This window comes from Schistocerca gregaria, chromosome 1 (genome assembly GCF_023897955.1).
Source record: "Schistocerca gregaria isolate iqSchGreg1 chromosome 1, iqSchGreg1.2, whole genome shotgun sequence".
NCBI lineage: Eukaryota > Metazoa > Arthropoda > Insecta > Orthoptera > Acrididae > Schistocerca > Schistocerca gregaria.
The window spans coordinates 1,088,213,653-1,088,231,212 of NC_064920.1; the positions used below are offsets into that span (position 1 = coordinate 1,088,213,653).

The following is a 17,560-nucleotide window of genomic DNA, read 5'->3' on the forward strand; positions in this document are numbered from 1 at the left end:
TTACAAAAATCCTGTTCCTCTTACAACACAGGCATTCTTTCCAGCTCTGCTATTTAATATTGATAATTTATGGAACATTGTCCACTAATTATGAACTAAACTTTGGCAGTAGCTATACAAGTACTACAGTAACTGCTATTTCCTATCAAGTGTAAATTTCGAAACAGAGTTAAAACTGCTATCCGAATACAACACACTGAGAAAGGTAGATTGCAATCCACACTTCATTCAAACAGGGACCATTTGACATACAGCAAGCTACTGGCTGCAACTTTATTGAAAATTAGCTACCCCGGAGTTCTTTGAACTGATACAGGAAACAAGGAATCTCTATGACCAGGAGAGGGCAGTTCAACACTAAGCATGTCAGTTGTCGAAATGATCTCTCAATCTCTCTCACTTCTGACAGACTTAACAGCTGCCAAATACTTGTGACAGCTGACTGCACCAGCCACATTAAAGTAATAGTACATCCTATTTTGCAGAAACAACCTATAATGTAATGGCAATACAGTATGTAAGAAGATTCAAGATAACAAAACAAATCCCTCAGCTGGAGAGGGAGCAGAGTAGGACTGACATAGGAGGAAGGGAAAGAAGATGAATCACACTTTGGGAACTTTTAAGAGGTTTGTGACTAACATAATTGAGGTTAAGAAGGAACTACGAGATGGAATGGGGTGGAGTCAACAGATGAAAAAAGCAAAAAAATGGTGTCCATATGAAATTGTATTAGATAAACAATTTTTTTAAAAACACAGAAATTGTATATAATACAAAACTGCTTCTTTTCACAGGCAGCAAAACTATGCAAGTTTCAAAAATCACAGGCAGATTGAAATTAAATCTTCGGAGTTCCTTCAAGAAGTTGCTACACAGGCGACCTTACACCACCACTCCCTCTGGATCCGATATACACACCACAAAGCAATCACTTTAGATGAATGAAGTGCCACTTATCAACTGGAATAGAAAAAGTTGAATTAGTAAATTGATTAATATTTTAATTTTTGTTGACAATTTTTACAACTTTCCTTACGGAAGAATGATACAGGAACTTTTGACACAGTTAATAAGAACTTCTTTCATTAAATGGATATAGATTATATTAATTCTTGCTTCTTCAAAGTTTCGATTTTAATCTTTGCAAGCGTATAAAATGCCATTTATTAACTGCAAAAGAAAGAGTAGCATTAGTAAACAACAAGACTAAGTTTATGTAACACTTCAGAATGTTACACTATTATTTTCTATTGTTTTCCCATGTGGCTGATTTGACAATACTGAGTATTTGATTTTATGTTCCATTTTTTCTCTATTAATTATTGCGAATTGGTAAGTAACTCAAAACTACTGCATATTCCCAAACTGTGCTTCGTTTGGGCACAAGCATTTCACAGATCTCAAACAGATAGATTACTACTCACTGTGAAGTAGACAAATTGAGTTTGCATACCAGTAAAATGAAAGAGAGACACACACTGAGCTTTCAACCGAAATCATCTTCAGAAATGGAAACAACAGGCTGGAGTTAGTGGTCATGAGTGTGAGGTGTACTTGCTTGTGGGAATGTGTGGGTGTTTTCCTTTCTGAAGAAGGCTTTGGCCAAAAGTGCACTAAGTAAATTCTTTAGCATAGAAGTTCCCAGGTAATGTCTGTGAGAGAAAATCCGTAGCCACAACTCTCTCTGTAGTAATCACAAATAAGCCCTTGGCCAAGTGAATTTACGACACTTTCAAAATCATTCAGTGATATCAAAAACTTTTACAAAATGGGAAATTGAAGTCCCTCTCCCTCAACTCCCCTCCCCCCCCCCCCCCCCCCAAAAAAAAACCTTGATCCAATATAGCAGTAACCCACATTGATGGAGTGCACAGTAACCAAGTACGTTACAATTCACACTGGGACAATAGCAACACAATCCAATGCAATCCTCTGGCACTACATGGAGTGCTCTTTGCTCCACACAACTATCATATAATACTCGGGGAGGTAGATTTCAGGTCATCTGAGGTCAATAAAAAATCTGTTGATGGACATGACGCAATGCAACATCCATCTCTGTAGTCAGCTTTGAAGTAAACTTTACCTTTCATGTAAAACATCGAAACTACTGTTCTGGGAATTGTGCATGTTCTCTGCTGTGCAGTCTCTCATACAATTTCATGAAACTACTTGGTAAAAAAAGTGAATTTTTGCATTTTACATTCTGATATAGCTTGATAAGGAACTAGAACGAGATTTTCACTCTGCAGCTGAGTGTGCACAGATATGAAACTTCCTAGTAGATTAAAACTGTGTGCCCGACCATCTGGTAGAGCACTTGTACGCAAAAGGCAAAGGTCCCGAGTTCGAGTCTTGGTCCGACACACAGTTTTAATCTGCCAGGAAGTTTGATAGGGAACTGGTTTTCTTCCCACCATTGCCCACAGTTATTGTGATACTCCAAATGAAGTAGAACAGGACTTATTTTTGAGAAGTCTGCAGTAAAAAAATGCGATCACAGTCCAGTTTATGTTTGGCCCATTTTACAGTAAATGGTGAATACAAAATGCAGCTAACATAACAAAATTGTTTTTAACACTGGAAGGACAGCCATACCACTTTTCAGTCTCCAGTAAATGTGCAAAATATACAGAAGTTTTCTGCCGCAGGGCTGGCAGTGACACATATTGTCACCTGCTGTGTCTAGCTGGTTATTCTGTGGGGACCCAAGTGCCACATGGCTAACTGTCCCATTGCATCACGTGACCTTCATAGCAATACATTAAATTTCATATTGTATTGCCTTGGTGAGAACCATGCCTTATTCTAATTCGTTGGACACACAGTGGTAGTAATTCAAGAAATAGTGCTTCCCAAGATGCTTGTACGATTGAAGGATGAACGAGCCACACTGCCTTTTCACAGTAGCCTGAAAATGCAGTGTGAAGACTCTTCGATGAAAGACCACAGCCAATCATGAAGAGAGGTTGTTATATTAGGTAACTGTTCCATTTGTAGTTATGCAGATAAGAGGGAACCTAAATGCTAGTGCCAGAAAAGATGACTCAGGTAGACAGCAACTGGCAATGGGATGGTGAAGCATCAGGTAAGGGGGAAAGGCTTTCTTTTTCTTCCCCCGAATTGGTGGAATAGCCATGCATTCCGGTCCAAGATGTTGGAGTTGGCAGTTGTGTGTGTGGCCAAAACCTTTATGAGTGTGTCTTAATCAAGCCTGTCTGCAACTTTATGTGTCTTCTTTACAGTAAGAAGACACTTATCTTTTCCTACATTGTTGATATTCCTACCTGCAGTTTCCATTGTTTGAAATTACAGGCATTATCTCTAACCAAGGACAATGCAGCGGCCAATGGCCTTCCCTTGATGACCAAAAGCAGTGACACTTGAGTGGAGTTGTCAGTGCTAACAGACAAGCAACAATGCATGAAATAATCACAGAAATCAATGTGTGACGTACCATGTACATATCCATTAGGACAGTGTGGCAACATTTGGCATTAATGGGCTATGGCAGCAGATGACCAACTCGAGTGCCTTCGCTAACAGTACATCGCCTGCAGTGACACTCCTGTGCTCATGACCATGTCGGTTGGCCCCAAGGTGTCTGGAAAACTGTGGCCAGGTCAGGTGAGTCCTGATTCCAGTTGTCAAAAACTGATAAGGTTTGAGTGTGGTGTAGACCCACGAGGCAATGGACCAAAGTTTTCAACAACACACTGTGATAGCTGGGGTTGGTCCATAATGGTGTGGGTCCAATTCAGCTGATCATTGAAAATTGTTATGTTTGGTTACATGGAGACCATTTGCAGACAGTCATGGACTTCATATTCTCCAACAATGATGTGCCATGGCACCGAGCCACAACTGTTTGCGACTGATTTGGCACCACACATCGCCAGACAAGAATACATCGAACATTTATGGGAGATAATTGAGAAGGCATTTCAAGCACAAAATACTGCAATGGCAATATTTTTACAATTATGGGTGGCTACACAGGCAGCAAGGTTCAGTATTTCAGTAGGGGACTTCAAATGACTTATACCCATACCATGTTGAGTTGCTGCACTAGGCCGGGGAAAAGGAGACCTGACATGATAGGAGGAGATATCCCATGACTTGTCACCTCAGCTAAACAGATAAATGATTTTAATGAAAATACTTTCACGGTGGAAGTCAATTGTATTGAGAAAAATTACTTTCATTGTTATTTGGCACTCAACAAGAAAACCACATACAAAGGATAAAGCAAAAGGCATTTGGATGATGCTTTTCCTTTTCTTTCAGTTCTCATGTTATCAACAGTTTTTCACAACAGTTCCGGTAGAAACTGGGCAACATGTTCAGGTGAGTTGGGAACCAAGTGACTTCCTGGTAACACTTTCTTTTACACATCACCAGAGCCAAATGTCACATGGATTCAGAGCAGTTTAGCTTGCAGGCCATGCATTTGGAAAACTTCTGGAGATAACATGCGTGGCAGGTTGCATTACGCATATCTTTCACTGGGTGAGCGACATGAGGTATTACCATATCTTGCATGAAAATTGAACAGTGCTTTTCACACAGCTCCACTCTTTCAAAGTAGGAATCACATGCTGTACAAAAAGATCTTGATATCATGCAGATGACATGGTACACCTGATAAGATTCCCTGGATGTATTCCTTTCACATGACAGACTGAGAACAGGACAATATAAACTCCAGGTTGGAATATCAAAAATGTAAGAAAACGGATAGATTGCTGCAGCTTTGGCTGAAAGCTACAATGTGTAATAGTCTTTTCATTGTGCCTGTCTGCAGCTCAACGGGCAACCTTTACAGCATGTAGCAACCTATTCTTTGCTTAACACTGTTGGATTGAGACAAAAGGTGCTTATGAATCCACACCACATTGTCACATACGGTCGGTGTATGGCTCTTCGTACATAACACACAATTTAACAGTACCCCGTATTTGGCAGTACTGTGTGTTCACTGCACCCTGTAGTGACAAATGTGCCTGGTCACTCAAAAGAATACTGCCTGTCCATAAGTCATAACTTCGATCCACACCAGAAATTGGAGAGCAAGTTCACAACACTGCTGAAGACGTTGAGGTTTCAGTTGCTGCACCACCTGGATCTTTATGGGTACCAGTGTAAAACAGAATACAGAAAGTTCTGTACTGCTGACCATGGGATGGATAATTCTTGTGATACTACACGAGCACTATAACTACCTGGAGCATATGTTGCTTGGTACATTGGACCACTCCTCAGACCTTTCAATCTGCAATGCTCTCTCAACGCAGCACAGAAATTTCTACGGTTTACACCGAACAGTTTCACTAGCAGTGTAACAGCTCATCTCAATAGTCACACCATACACTCATGTTACAGCTTGTCAAATGACAGTGTGGATGCCATACTGCAATACAAATAGTGTACAGAACAAGATGAACACCAGATGGTCAAAACTTTAATTTTGTTTCCAGTGTAAATCATGTCCGCATTAACTTATTAACGTTTCTACCAAGTTTCACTGCAATACGATAATTACAGCCTACACTGGACCTCTGCAAGTAATCGCATTTTGGTTATAACCACCCAGTACCAAGTATTCATCGTAGTACGCCACATATTTTGAAGAAGGAAGCTCTTCCAATCAAGACATTCTGTACAAATGATTCCGTTTGCTCTGCAAATGCATCTTCAGTTGTACAACACATTAATAACATTGTTAATGTGTTTTGGGATGGAAGTAGCAAAATAAACATACCAGTGAACATACCCAATGCACGAAAATAGTCAAGATAAAATTAATGAAATGGATAGCCACATATAATGTATATCTACCATTCACAATTTACTAATTATTATAATATGAGGACAGATTGCTGCTTATCACATAGGAATATGAGTCACTGACAGGCACAACAAAAAGACTGCTACATATTTGAGCTTTAATCAGCCGAAACACCTCCTTCTGAAGTTGGAAATACTGGCCACTGAGGTCAGAGACACTAAGAGGGAGGGAGGGAGGGAGGGGAGAGGGAGGAGGGGTAGAGAGAGAGAGAGAGAGAGAGAGAGAGAGAGAGAGAGAGAGAGAGAGAGAGAGAGAGAGAGAGAGATGGCCAGTCTTTTCCATAATGTTATTGCTATTTCATCATTCATTTTCCATTGATTAACAGTTGACTGTATTTCAGTACAAGTAACAGACACCAAAAATGAAATTACAGCCTTGGTAGCAATAGACACAAAAGATTAAATATTTAGTGTTTCCTTAAATTGAAAGGCACCCTACAGATTTATTAATGTTTAGATATATAGTCTAAAATCAAACTGACCAAAGAAAAGGAAACTACACTCCTGTCACTTATCGGCTCTGGGTCACTCATAAGCAACCTAACTAGATGAATGGCTCCACACTGAGCAGAACCCCACCGTGTCGGGAAATTCACATGGGCCTGTGTGGCAGCCTCCCAACACACTGAAGGCTGAGCCTGGCTCAGCAGACAATTTTGAATCACCTGGAAATCCAACTGGGCTAGCTGACAAGTCATGCCTGTTCACCTGAGTTTCCCTACACAAGGCACAGTTTCATTCGACACTGAGCCATTTGGCACACTGCACTGTTTACATGGGAAGTCCAGCAACCAACTTTCTTCAAAATTAAATCTAAAAAACCAAGGTCCAAAAAGATGAGTGGAACAAATGGTACATTTATTGTGAAAGCTGTATGAATTTTATATGGAAGTTTCGTTGCTAACAAATGGTGCTGTACACTGAAGTTCTTACAGTAGCAGCGTGCATAATTGACTCGTCTTATGCAAGTAGTGTGCAATCTCGCCAGTCTTATCAAAATGTCCCCACTTGCAGTACAGAGGTGACACAAATTAACAATAAAATTTGCAATCACATCCTTTAGTGTCTCATGGAAATAGATTCAAAGCCACAAAGATTATCAATTCAAGCTCGTCCAGTGGGGTGGCATGGTTCTCAGACAGTGCCTTTCAAAGTGCCACACAAACAGTAGTCAAGAGTCAGATCGGGCAAATACGGAGGCCAATCTAACGCTGCACCAGTAAATTTGCTATAATCCAACTATGACTAAACCCGAAGTATTCATCAAGAGAGTGAAACACCTCTTGTGCCATGTGGTTGGCAACATCTAGCATGCACAACTCAGTGTCCAGTTGGTCCTCCAATGCCAAATGTGTATAGACAAACTGTTCCAAAATTACAACATGTTCACTAGTAATCATTTTTTGCATGAAAAGAGCGCCAATTGTACCTCTGCTTCATATCAGAGAAACACCAGTTCTGTTCAGTAATGACACCAATCATGTGGAAGGGTGTATCGTCTGAACCATATGCAGCCAATATCAGCTGCTTCATATCTTATCAGTCATTGTGGGAGTGTTTCAAACTGTCGGTCCTCAATCACACAGCTTGTGCAGTTATAGCCTGGTGGCTTTTGATTTTGAATGGAAACGTGATTAGGCTGTCTTGATTTTTTCATGCTGGAACACTTCCACTCAGTCTCTCCTGCAATTCTCCAGACTAATTTCCTTCGAGTCTGCTAAATAATTCTGGACACTGTACCAATATTTTCAGGAGTGACTACAGTTTCCCTGGGGCTAACATTCCCCACCAGGTCATCAGCCACACTGCCTTTCTCTTGGAATTTGGTGAAGAGGTTGCGAGTGGTTTTCACACTGGGTCTTTTTGTAACATTAAACATAGTTTGCAAACTGCACCTTGCTGATGTAGGACTGTGTTCTAGCCACATTACTCCATTACAAGAAAGACACTTTCTATGGAGTACTTAATTTCAATCTTCTCTTCCAGTATGCTAATGTTCTTTCAAGTTTCTATAGTGGAACTCATTGTTCTGAGCTGCAGCACACTTTAAATGCATTACATATTGCTATTATCTGTTAGCTTTCTGAACTGTTTCAAAACTTCTGTATAAAATTCTTACAGGTTTCAAAATAAACATCTCATTTGTTCCACTGATTTATCAATCTTAGTTTTTGAGATATTTAATTTGGAAATCAGGTACTACTCTGCTGGACAGGCCATTTGAAGTGGCCTTTACAAATAAATGTACAAGAAACCCAATTTAAAGTTTTGTGTATGTTGCCTCCAGAACTTATCAGTACTCATTCTGAAAGCTTAGAAATCTTAAGGTATTCAAATATACTCTTAAGAACTTCAACAGTAATTTTTTGTACATAAAATGGTATATACTAACAATGCACATAGTAACACCCAGTCCCACCATGGGCATGGGCATGGGCATTCCAACAAGAAAAAAATATTACAGTTTCAGTTCAGTTCTGCGAATATAACTTGAGCCCACCAGCCCCTGTCAAAAATTGAACAGCAGGAGGAAGTAGCAGCAGGTGACATCATGCACCAAAGAGTTAGAATTTCTTATACCAAATAGGTTGTCCTTATTTTCTGATATGCAAAACAGATTTCATTACGAATTTCTTATAAAGGGCAAAACAAGTGTTGTAAACTACATGTGTCTACTGGGACAACTGGACAAAAAGAGAAACACAGATTGGGCAGCAGAAGAGAAGCAGACAAACACCAAACACCACCTGTCCACAAGGGTCGTTTTTGGAAATGGCAAAACAGGAAACATTTGAGTCTTTGGGGAACCCACTCTTTTACAGTTTTGGCACCTTACAACTCCTACTTACTCCCAAATCTGGAATAGTTTGTAAAAGGATGTGTGTTCATTCCAATGGTATGCTGTAATAGCTACGTATAGTTATTTTGGAGGCCTTCCAGAATCTATATCTATATTTTAAGCCACCTTGTAGCATGTGGCAGAGGATCATTCAGGTAAGTTTTACCCTTTCCCTATTCCTTTCAGGAAGGGTGTGTGATGGCACGACTGTTGGTAAACCTCCATACGAGCTCCAACTATCTCTCACACTCTCCTGTAGCAGCTTTGCAGATGTGGGAAGAAGTAGTATGTTGTCCTACACTTCCTGAAATGATTGGCCTCGAATGTGCTGTTCTCTTCGAGACATCATCTCTTCTGCTAATCTGAATCTAAAGGTCTCAGGATTGTACTCAAGAACCCAGGATTCATCACCTGTGATCACATGACTGAATCACACGTGTAAGTTTAGTGGGTCACCCATCAGCCTTATTGACAAATGTCAGTCTGATCTCACAAGAGCATGCACACTTTGGACATTTTTTGAATGTTGAACATTTCTCTGAAGGAGGTTCATCTTCAAGGTGGTCGGCCTTCCAAAAATTATTTTTGCCACACAGAAACATGTGCTCTTGATAAGGAATGTTCCTCATAGGCTCGTTTCAATTTTTCGAAAGTCACACTTGCGAATTCTCCAAGTTTAACACAAAACTTGATTGTACAACACTGCTCTATATTCCACCGTTCCTTTTTCGTAACATGCAACAAAAACATAACTTCACTGACAGCACTCTCAAAAATCGCCTGATGGCTATACGGAGCTGAAACTGAGCATCTGGAAGGGATGACACAGAACACATGGTATACAGAAGTAAAACATCATTGAGAGATTGCTTGCAGTGTTGTCAGTCTCATTACTCTTCTCACACACCTTTTACACTTGATCATTATTATTTTAAAATTCATGATCTATCAAAGAACTGAAGTACACAGGAAAAATAAATCTTGAAGCTAGGCCCTTTTTATTATATTGCTCTTGGAAGATTAATCAATCACACATTTGGAATCCTGTACAACTTTAATTTATACAATTATGAACAATTTAATGACAAAGTTGCTGTGCCTGAGAAACTGCACTCCATCTGAACAGTAATGATACCTTCTTACATGAAGTGCACCTTCAGACTTGGTACTGGTTGTATTTGACATTCTAGCACAAGATGGGTGAGGTGCACGGCACCAGTGTCATCGTGGCCTTTGCACTAGCTACACTGGTGGGTGTACCTGGTTTATAGTTCACTTTTATTTTAGCAGTCTGCATGTTGTGGCTCATTTCAGCACCAATGACACCTGTCACATGGGTTCTGAGGCAATCGTTGGTTCTTACAGGCAGCTGGCAGAGGTGGTGGTGGTGGTGGTGACTGCTGGCTTCGTGCATGGGCTGGAAGCAGAGTTGGCAATTAGCATCATCGTTCCCAGAGTTGATCAGGGTCCTTTGGTTTGGAACCAAGTGGAGGGTCTCAATCACAGGCTTCATCAACTATCTTCACTGCAGGTTTTCTACACCTGCATTATTGTGTAGGGATTTGTAGGATAGGTCAGGGGTGCACTACACAAAGGAAGCAGCTACTCGGGTAGCACAGTACTTGTGGAGTGCACATGACCATTTTTTAGACTAGGCAGTAGTTTGAAGAGCTATGATACGCAGAAAGAAAAATCAAATGGCATTCAGAATGGACACACTTTGTCCATTTTATCAGTAAACTGTCTAAGTATTTGTAATAAGATTGCCAAATTTACTGCCCTCCATGAAAGTTCTCGCACTCAATTTATTCTTGGGACCGAGAGCTGGCTGAAACCTGAAGTGGAAAGTTCAGAGATATTTAGCGAGTCACGGAACGAGTATCGTAAAAATGAGTCAGACACCATAGGAAGAGGAGTGTTAACTGCAGTTGACAAAAACTTTGTGTCTTGTGAGGATGAAGTTGAGTTTGACAGAAGTTATCTTGTCACTTATAATAGGAGGAGGATAAACCAAGTTAATTGCTGGATGTTTGTACCAGCCACCTGATTCTCCAATAACAGTTCTTGAGTCGTTCAAAGCAAGTTTAGGGTCAATAGTGCGTAAATACCCAGGTCATGGAACATTAGTTGGAGGAGACTAACCTACTGGATAGAGATTGGGATGTCCATGGATTCTCTCTCTCTCTCTCTCTCTCTCTCTCTCTCTCTCTCTCTCTCTCTCTGTGTGTGTGTGTGTGTGTGTGTGTGTGTGTGTGTGTGTGGTGTGTGTGTGTGTGTGTGTGTGTGTGGTGTGTGTGTGTGCACACGCGCGCACGTGCACGGGGGGGGGGGTTGTACAGTGATGTGCAATACTTTCAATGTGTTGTATGATATCTGTCTTGAGTAGCTAACTTGACAGCCCACATGCAACAGAATGCGCCAGAGCTGTGGTAGGGAAGGCAAATAGTCGACTTACGTTTATTAGGAGAATTTGAGGGAGGGTGGTTCACCTGTAAAGGAGACTGCATATATGACACTGGTGTGACCTATTTTGGAGTACTGCAGGAGTATTTGGGATCCGTACCAGGTCAGATTGAAAGGCAACATCGAAGCAATTCAAAGACAGGGTGCTAAATTTGTTACCGTCCGGTTTTGACGGCATGCGTTAGGGAGATGCTTAGAGAATTCAAATGGGAATCCCTGGAGGGAAAATAACCTTCTTTACAAGGAATACTATTGAGAAAATTTAGAGAACCAGTATTTGAAGCTCACTGCAGAGTGATTGTACTGCTGCCAACATGAATTGCACGTAAGGACCATGAAGATAATATCCAAATTGGGGCTCATATGGAGGCAAGCAGATAGTTGTTTTCCCATCACTATTTGCGAGTGGAAAAGGAAAGGAAATGACTAGTAGTGATACAGGAAGGTACCATCATACGGTGGACATCTGTGTAGATGCAGATGAATTTCTGCCGCTTTCCTTATTCCTATAGGCAACGATGACCTTCCATGTCTACCTATTTCACTAATTTTAGATTATATTTTACTATAGTAATTTACAAATAGTCTGACAGGACAGTGGATCAGGGTAACACAGACTTACTGGTGGCTGAGTACATGTCTAGAAACAATATATTACAGAAAGAGGATCTTTGTTACAAGTAAGCTAACTACATAAATAAGATGTTTCTATCACAGTTAATAATATTTTGACCAGCCCGACATTATCTTCCACATGTAGAACATGGTAGTTTTAGTTCTGAATGAAACAATGGAAACTCCAAGATGGAATTTCAACAATATAAGGAAATATACAAATTGTTTAGGAATAAAGGAGACAACTCTCTGAAAGGCAGAAGTGCTACATCACGACCAGGTACACAAACAAAAGGTACAGCACTTGGCTACCTTTCAGAATGCATCTCTGTACCTTTTCACTCGTGTACCTGTTGACTCAGTGGTTCTACCTTTTGGGTGAGTCATGTCCTTCATTTCTAAATAATTCTTAATCCGGAACCAGAACTTTTCCTAAATTAATGTAAGGAGGGAGATAGACTGCTACACATTGTGAAGATGACAATGAGTTGCAGACAGGCACAATGAGACTGTTACACATGTATCCTTCAGCCAAAGCCTTCTTCAGGAAAGAAACACACACACACACACACACACACACACACACACACACACACACACACAATACAGTTATCTCCAGCAGCTCAGACTGGAATCCAATTATGTTTAGTGGAAGCAGTAATGTGAAGGGGTGGGGAAGAGGGAAAGATAGCTGGGTGCAGGTGGGAAGAAAGAAGAGCACTTTGTGGCAGAGTGTACAGGGACTAGGAGGAGACATGCCAACTCTGCCACCAGGTGTGGCATCAGGAGGCTATTGGGCAGGGACGTGGGGTGGGGGAATGGAAAATGAGATGAGCAAGGAAAGACATGCTGGTGCATTGGCAGAAGGCCACGCAAGAGGAGGGGGATGTGAATATTTCCTATTAACGTCTCCTCGTTCCCCTTGTGGCTTGCCCTCTGCCAAAACAACCACCAGTCTTTCCCCTTCCCTGCTCTACTCTTTTTTGCTCACCACTCCCCCTCCCCCACTCCCTCTCCCCCTGATCCACAGCTTCCTGACACTGCTCCTGTTGGCAGTCTAGGGCCTGCACACACTTGCAGATAGTGCTCCTCTCGCCTTCCATCCATACCCTGCTATACCTCCCCCAACACTTTCAGACTGCTGCTTTCATTCAATATGACAGCTGTATTCCAGTATGAGCTGCTAGAGTTACTTTATGTATGCAGAAGGTGAGGTGTGCTTGCTGGTGTAACTGTGTGTGTGTGTGTGTGTGTGTGTGTGTGTGTGTGTGTGTGTGTGTGTAGAAGGCCTTGGTCCGAAGCTACATGTGTAACAGTCTATTCATTGTGCCTGTCCTTAACTCAACATGTCACCTTCACAGTGAGTAGCAATCTATCCTTTTCCTTATGATGTTGATAGTTTTACTTCCATGTAACATTCTTACCAATAGGTTCAGGTTCTGATCCCGCACTTGGTGCTGGGCTTTTCGATACTACTTCCTCAGCATCTTCTGTTTCAATTCTGAAAGAACTGTCTGCTATCGTAACATTAACACTGAAAAACAGAAAAAATAAATAGAATTAAAATATGTACAACAGAAATTCTACTACGGTTGACAAAAACCATTCTTCCAGGATCATTTATCATCAAATTTTTTACATCTAACAAACTTATGTACTTTCTACATGTAATAATGTACAATAATAGTGTAAGGGAGGCAGATGCAAAAAATTTGCAGGAGCAGGTGGAAATACAGTAGTGAGAAAGGTACAGATCAGTGGGCTGTAGATGTCGAAATATAGCAAGTTATAACTTGTTGTGGATTATCTGACTGCCAACATACATTTTTTTTTGAACTTTACATTTCAGTGTCAATGATACTGCTGCAAGGTTTGGCACATGCAGTACAGTGAAGTACAGGGGTTACTGTTGCTGGCTAGTCTATTGTTTCAAACCTAACCAGCACCAATTAGTTATTTAGAATTTATTTTCTTATATTTGTATATTCTGGAATGTTGAATGTTTGTATAAATACCAGCATTCCAGGACATTCAATGTTTATACAAACAGCTGCACACTGTACATGCAACTGCTTTAAAAATGTCTAACAGGAAACAGTCATTAAATTCAGTACAAGCTACCATTTCATTCCATTACAGCACAGTCTGTTGATAAAAATTCAGACTAAAAACTTAGTCAAGATTATATACACTGTAAAACATTTGAGAACTTTCCAGAAATGCTTCAAAAACAATCCAAATACACACAGGCTTGTTTGAATCTTGACAGGGTGTATACGCAAACAAGGAGAAAAAAAATTCCCAAATTTGTCCCGGATCTCCCAGTTACAAATACGTTTTCTCGCAGATGAAAATGCGCTTTTGCCATATTATGTGACAGTGTACTTTCCCTTGGAACTGTAAAACTTATCCTTTTATAGGACATTGCTTTATACAGCAGTGTAGAATTTCCCGGAACTTTAGAAAACGATACTCCGGGGGGGGGGGGGGGGGGGGGAAACATTTTGGGAAGATCTTTGATGTGCAGCAACATGTACACTGCATATTCTCGTATTACAGAAGTTTAAATTCGAATTTAACCAACAGGAAAAGTTAATGGTTTAAATAATATACATAGTGTTGCTACAAGAAAAGCAAAGCTTTTCCATATAATGTTTATCTATTTAGCGCACGTTACACTTTAAGATACATCACACAAATACGCTAGCAGAATTTTTAATACAGACATGAATCTCTGATCTTCTGGGCTCGAAATTATTCTAAATGGCTCGTCATCAAAGAACTGATTTTTAAAAACGACCTAACACTAAGAAATCCATTGTACATTCTTGCACATAGTTCATCTTGCTTTGAAAATAACGTTTTCTGAACAACAATTCGCAATATTTTCCTGTGAACTATTAGAAATGATTCATTTCAGCAGTTGTCAGAGAAGGCCAGATAAGAGGCATCAACCGGGCTTGCGCAGCTACGGTTATGTAGGAAGCCCGTATGTTCGTACGTGTAAAACATTAAAATATCTTAACATTATGTCATAAAAGAAACAAGGGATTAGAGGATACTTTAAGAGAATCAGAATTTCGTGAACCATACTGAAATGCATAGTTCGCCATACAGTGCACATTCGTATGTCCAGATTCTCTATGATGTAGGGCTCTACCAGATATGATGCTTTCTGTGTGGTTTTCGGACGTAAATTTTCTTGGAGTACCAGTACTGTATTATCTCATGTTTGGTTCTTTATTATGTCATAGTGCCATACATGCTGGAAGATGAAAACATGCACCTGAAATGCAGCGAACAGTTGAAACTAGCCAATAATGTGGAATAAATTGACAGCCTAAGCAGGAAGCTTAATAAAAGGCAAATTTATTTATCAACCTGACAAAAAAGCTTCATTGTCCTGCAAGGCGATTAATGCTCGAGTGTCAGCAAGGTGGAAATAAAATAAAATCTGAAACTAGTAACATAGTTTACCCTTCCGTAATTATGTGAATGTATTTTAATTCACTTGAAAGCTCCCAGCCACAGAAATCAATCTTGTTTTCATTTGACGTGAGAGCAGTAAACGAAGGGGAAACAGGAAAATCACTAACTGTAAAAATGGGTCACATGGAGACAACACCCCCCCCCCCCCCCCCCCCAACCCAACTATAACTCAGACTGCTCTGCCCATCAGGTTTTTTTAAAGTCATCTTTTGCTCGTCTTTCTGAAGAGTGATACATAAAAGATATATCTTTGAGGAAATGTAAGAGACGTTATTTGGTCTTAAGTGTGCAGTGAGGTGCCACGCATCTTCAAAGGACATTGTTATACCGCACGTCACTGTATTTCGCTCTGTGAAACTCAAACGTGTATATTTCATAAGGGACAGTGGAAATTAAAATGTCCTGTAGCACCTCGCCTGCTGACATAAAATTAAACATAGGACACCTAAAACCAATAAAGACAAGAGACAGCCAAGACAGTACACATTTCTTCAATTCTTAGGTCCTAGTGATTTTTCTCTCTGATCTTGCTACAGCTTTACAAGGCGTGATTTCCTTTCAGGGAAAGGACTATTATCTTATCGAAGTTCGTCAAATGTTTCGCTACATGAAAAATAGAAATGTCATCGAATACTGAGAAAGCTGTCAATACAAATAGTACCCAAGACTGGTGTGGATTCTCAGTCTGAATTCATCTATTTTGTCACTGTGTGCTGGAGAAAACAAAATAAGCCTTTCTAATATTTCAGCAATTGTAACACCAAATAAGCGTGACTTTTTGGCAACAATGATCATTTTTATAATACGTCACAAAGTACCAATACAAAATACGTATATGCCCTATTACGAGCAAAAAGCTTTATGTTAGGAAATAGTTTCACATTTCATTCTTACGCTCCAGTTTCTCATGCACAAGACCAAAAAGAAGTAGAATGAAGTTTTTGTATAAATTTGGAATCATCATATTCTTCCATAATTTGTGTGAAGTCCCCGTTTCTTCTCCTTCCTCGTTCTAACAAACAGTTATCAATTCTGTAACTATTCCTACCACTGTCATTCTCCGGTTAACTTCACTAACCCTGCCACAATCACCAGTTTAGTTATCCAGCGATTATTTTCCTTGCTACTCCCAGAACAGAACTTAAGCGGCTGCTAGAAGGGGACTACAACTGGCCCTGTCTCATGTAGCGATTTGGACAAAGAATTTGTCAAAATTTCACTTTCTTGGATACACCGAGAAGATTACATAAAATCTTTCTTACCTGTTAGTCTAATTTCCACTCTGGTAGTCTGAATCTATGGATTTCGCTAGTGATTATAACAACGCTGAACATTCGCAAACCGAATCGACCACATAAACAAGCAGCAGTTAGCATTCTCTGGTTCGGCCTCATTCCGCTCAGCTCGTATACCCCCATCCCGCTTTGTCAGCAGGAAAGTTGATTTCTAGACGTGACGAGGATTCCCCTGGTTTACACTATGCACACATTCAAAAATCAACTTAGAATGTGTTCAAAAAACAGCACGTGTGTGTTTCAAAATCATCTGAATAATCAATAGATCGACGTGCTCTGGGTGCTAGCTGCTTTGTGAAGTAAGATTTTTTCTCAACAATATGCATTCGCCCCCTCCCTCCCGAAATTGTCACCCAGTTCGGATACCCCGGTTTGCCCTCAATCCCCACTAGATACGGGCCTGCTGCGCATGCATCAATCTCGAAGCTTGGGCGCGCCTGTAAAAAAATTTACTGGGTACCATGTGGCTGGCTGCTACTGCTGCTGCTGCTTACACAGCCAACAGCCATATTTCTGTAGCCAGAAGAGGGAGAAGGTACTACTCATATGCGACTTGGAACTGAGGGTGTGCATGAGCACGCTCATAACTGATTAAATGAGTAATGTAAACAGTTGTGACACCATGCTCATCGAAGGCAATTGTTGTTATGAAGCATTGCCTAGTCTTCCAAATGACATGTTTTGCTATTGGCAGATGCTTGTACGAGCACTGTGTTATTTTATGTGGCGCATTTCCTTTGAAATTTAAATTTTATTTTAGTTTTTCTCTCGTTCATGTTTTAATGCTGCCGTTACCCACCTGGCCTCAACCTCTGCTAATATTAAGTTGCCTCCCCTCGTACATTATTTGTCACATCTCTGCCCAAACTCTTTGCCTTTACACGTTTGGTAACACACACACACACACACACACACACACACACACACACACATTAATGACAATTGTACCACTGTAAGTTAATACAATGGACACTTATAAACGAGACAAATTCAATTACTAGAACATGAA

General features: G+C 40.4%; 1 protein-coding gene across 4 annotated transcripts in view; it reads right to left on the reverse strand.

Annotated features, from left to right (window-relative positions):
* Positions 1–711: 711 nt before the first annotated feature.
* LOC126281968 (inorganic pyrophosphatase) overlaps positions 712–17,560 on the reverse strand; it is a 132,712-nt gene continuing 115,863 nt past the window's right edge. For all 4 annotated transcript variants that reach the window (XM_049981364.1, XM_049981355.1, XM_049981372.1 and 1 more), the window contains 2 exons: positions 13,192–13,301; positions 712–963 (listed from right to left, as the gene is read on the reverse strand). In XM_049981364.1, coding sequence (XP_049837321.1) covers positions 932–963; positions 13,192–13,301 — 142 coding nt within the window. In that variant the 3' untranslated portion in view covers positions 712–931. The remainder of the gene's footprint in view (positions 964–13,191; positions 13,302–17,560) is intronic.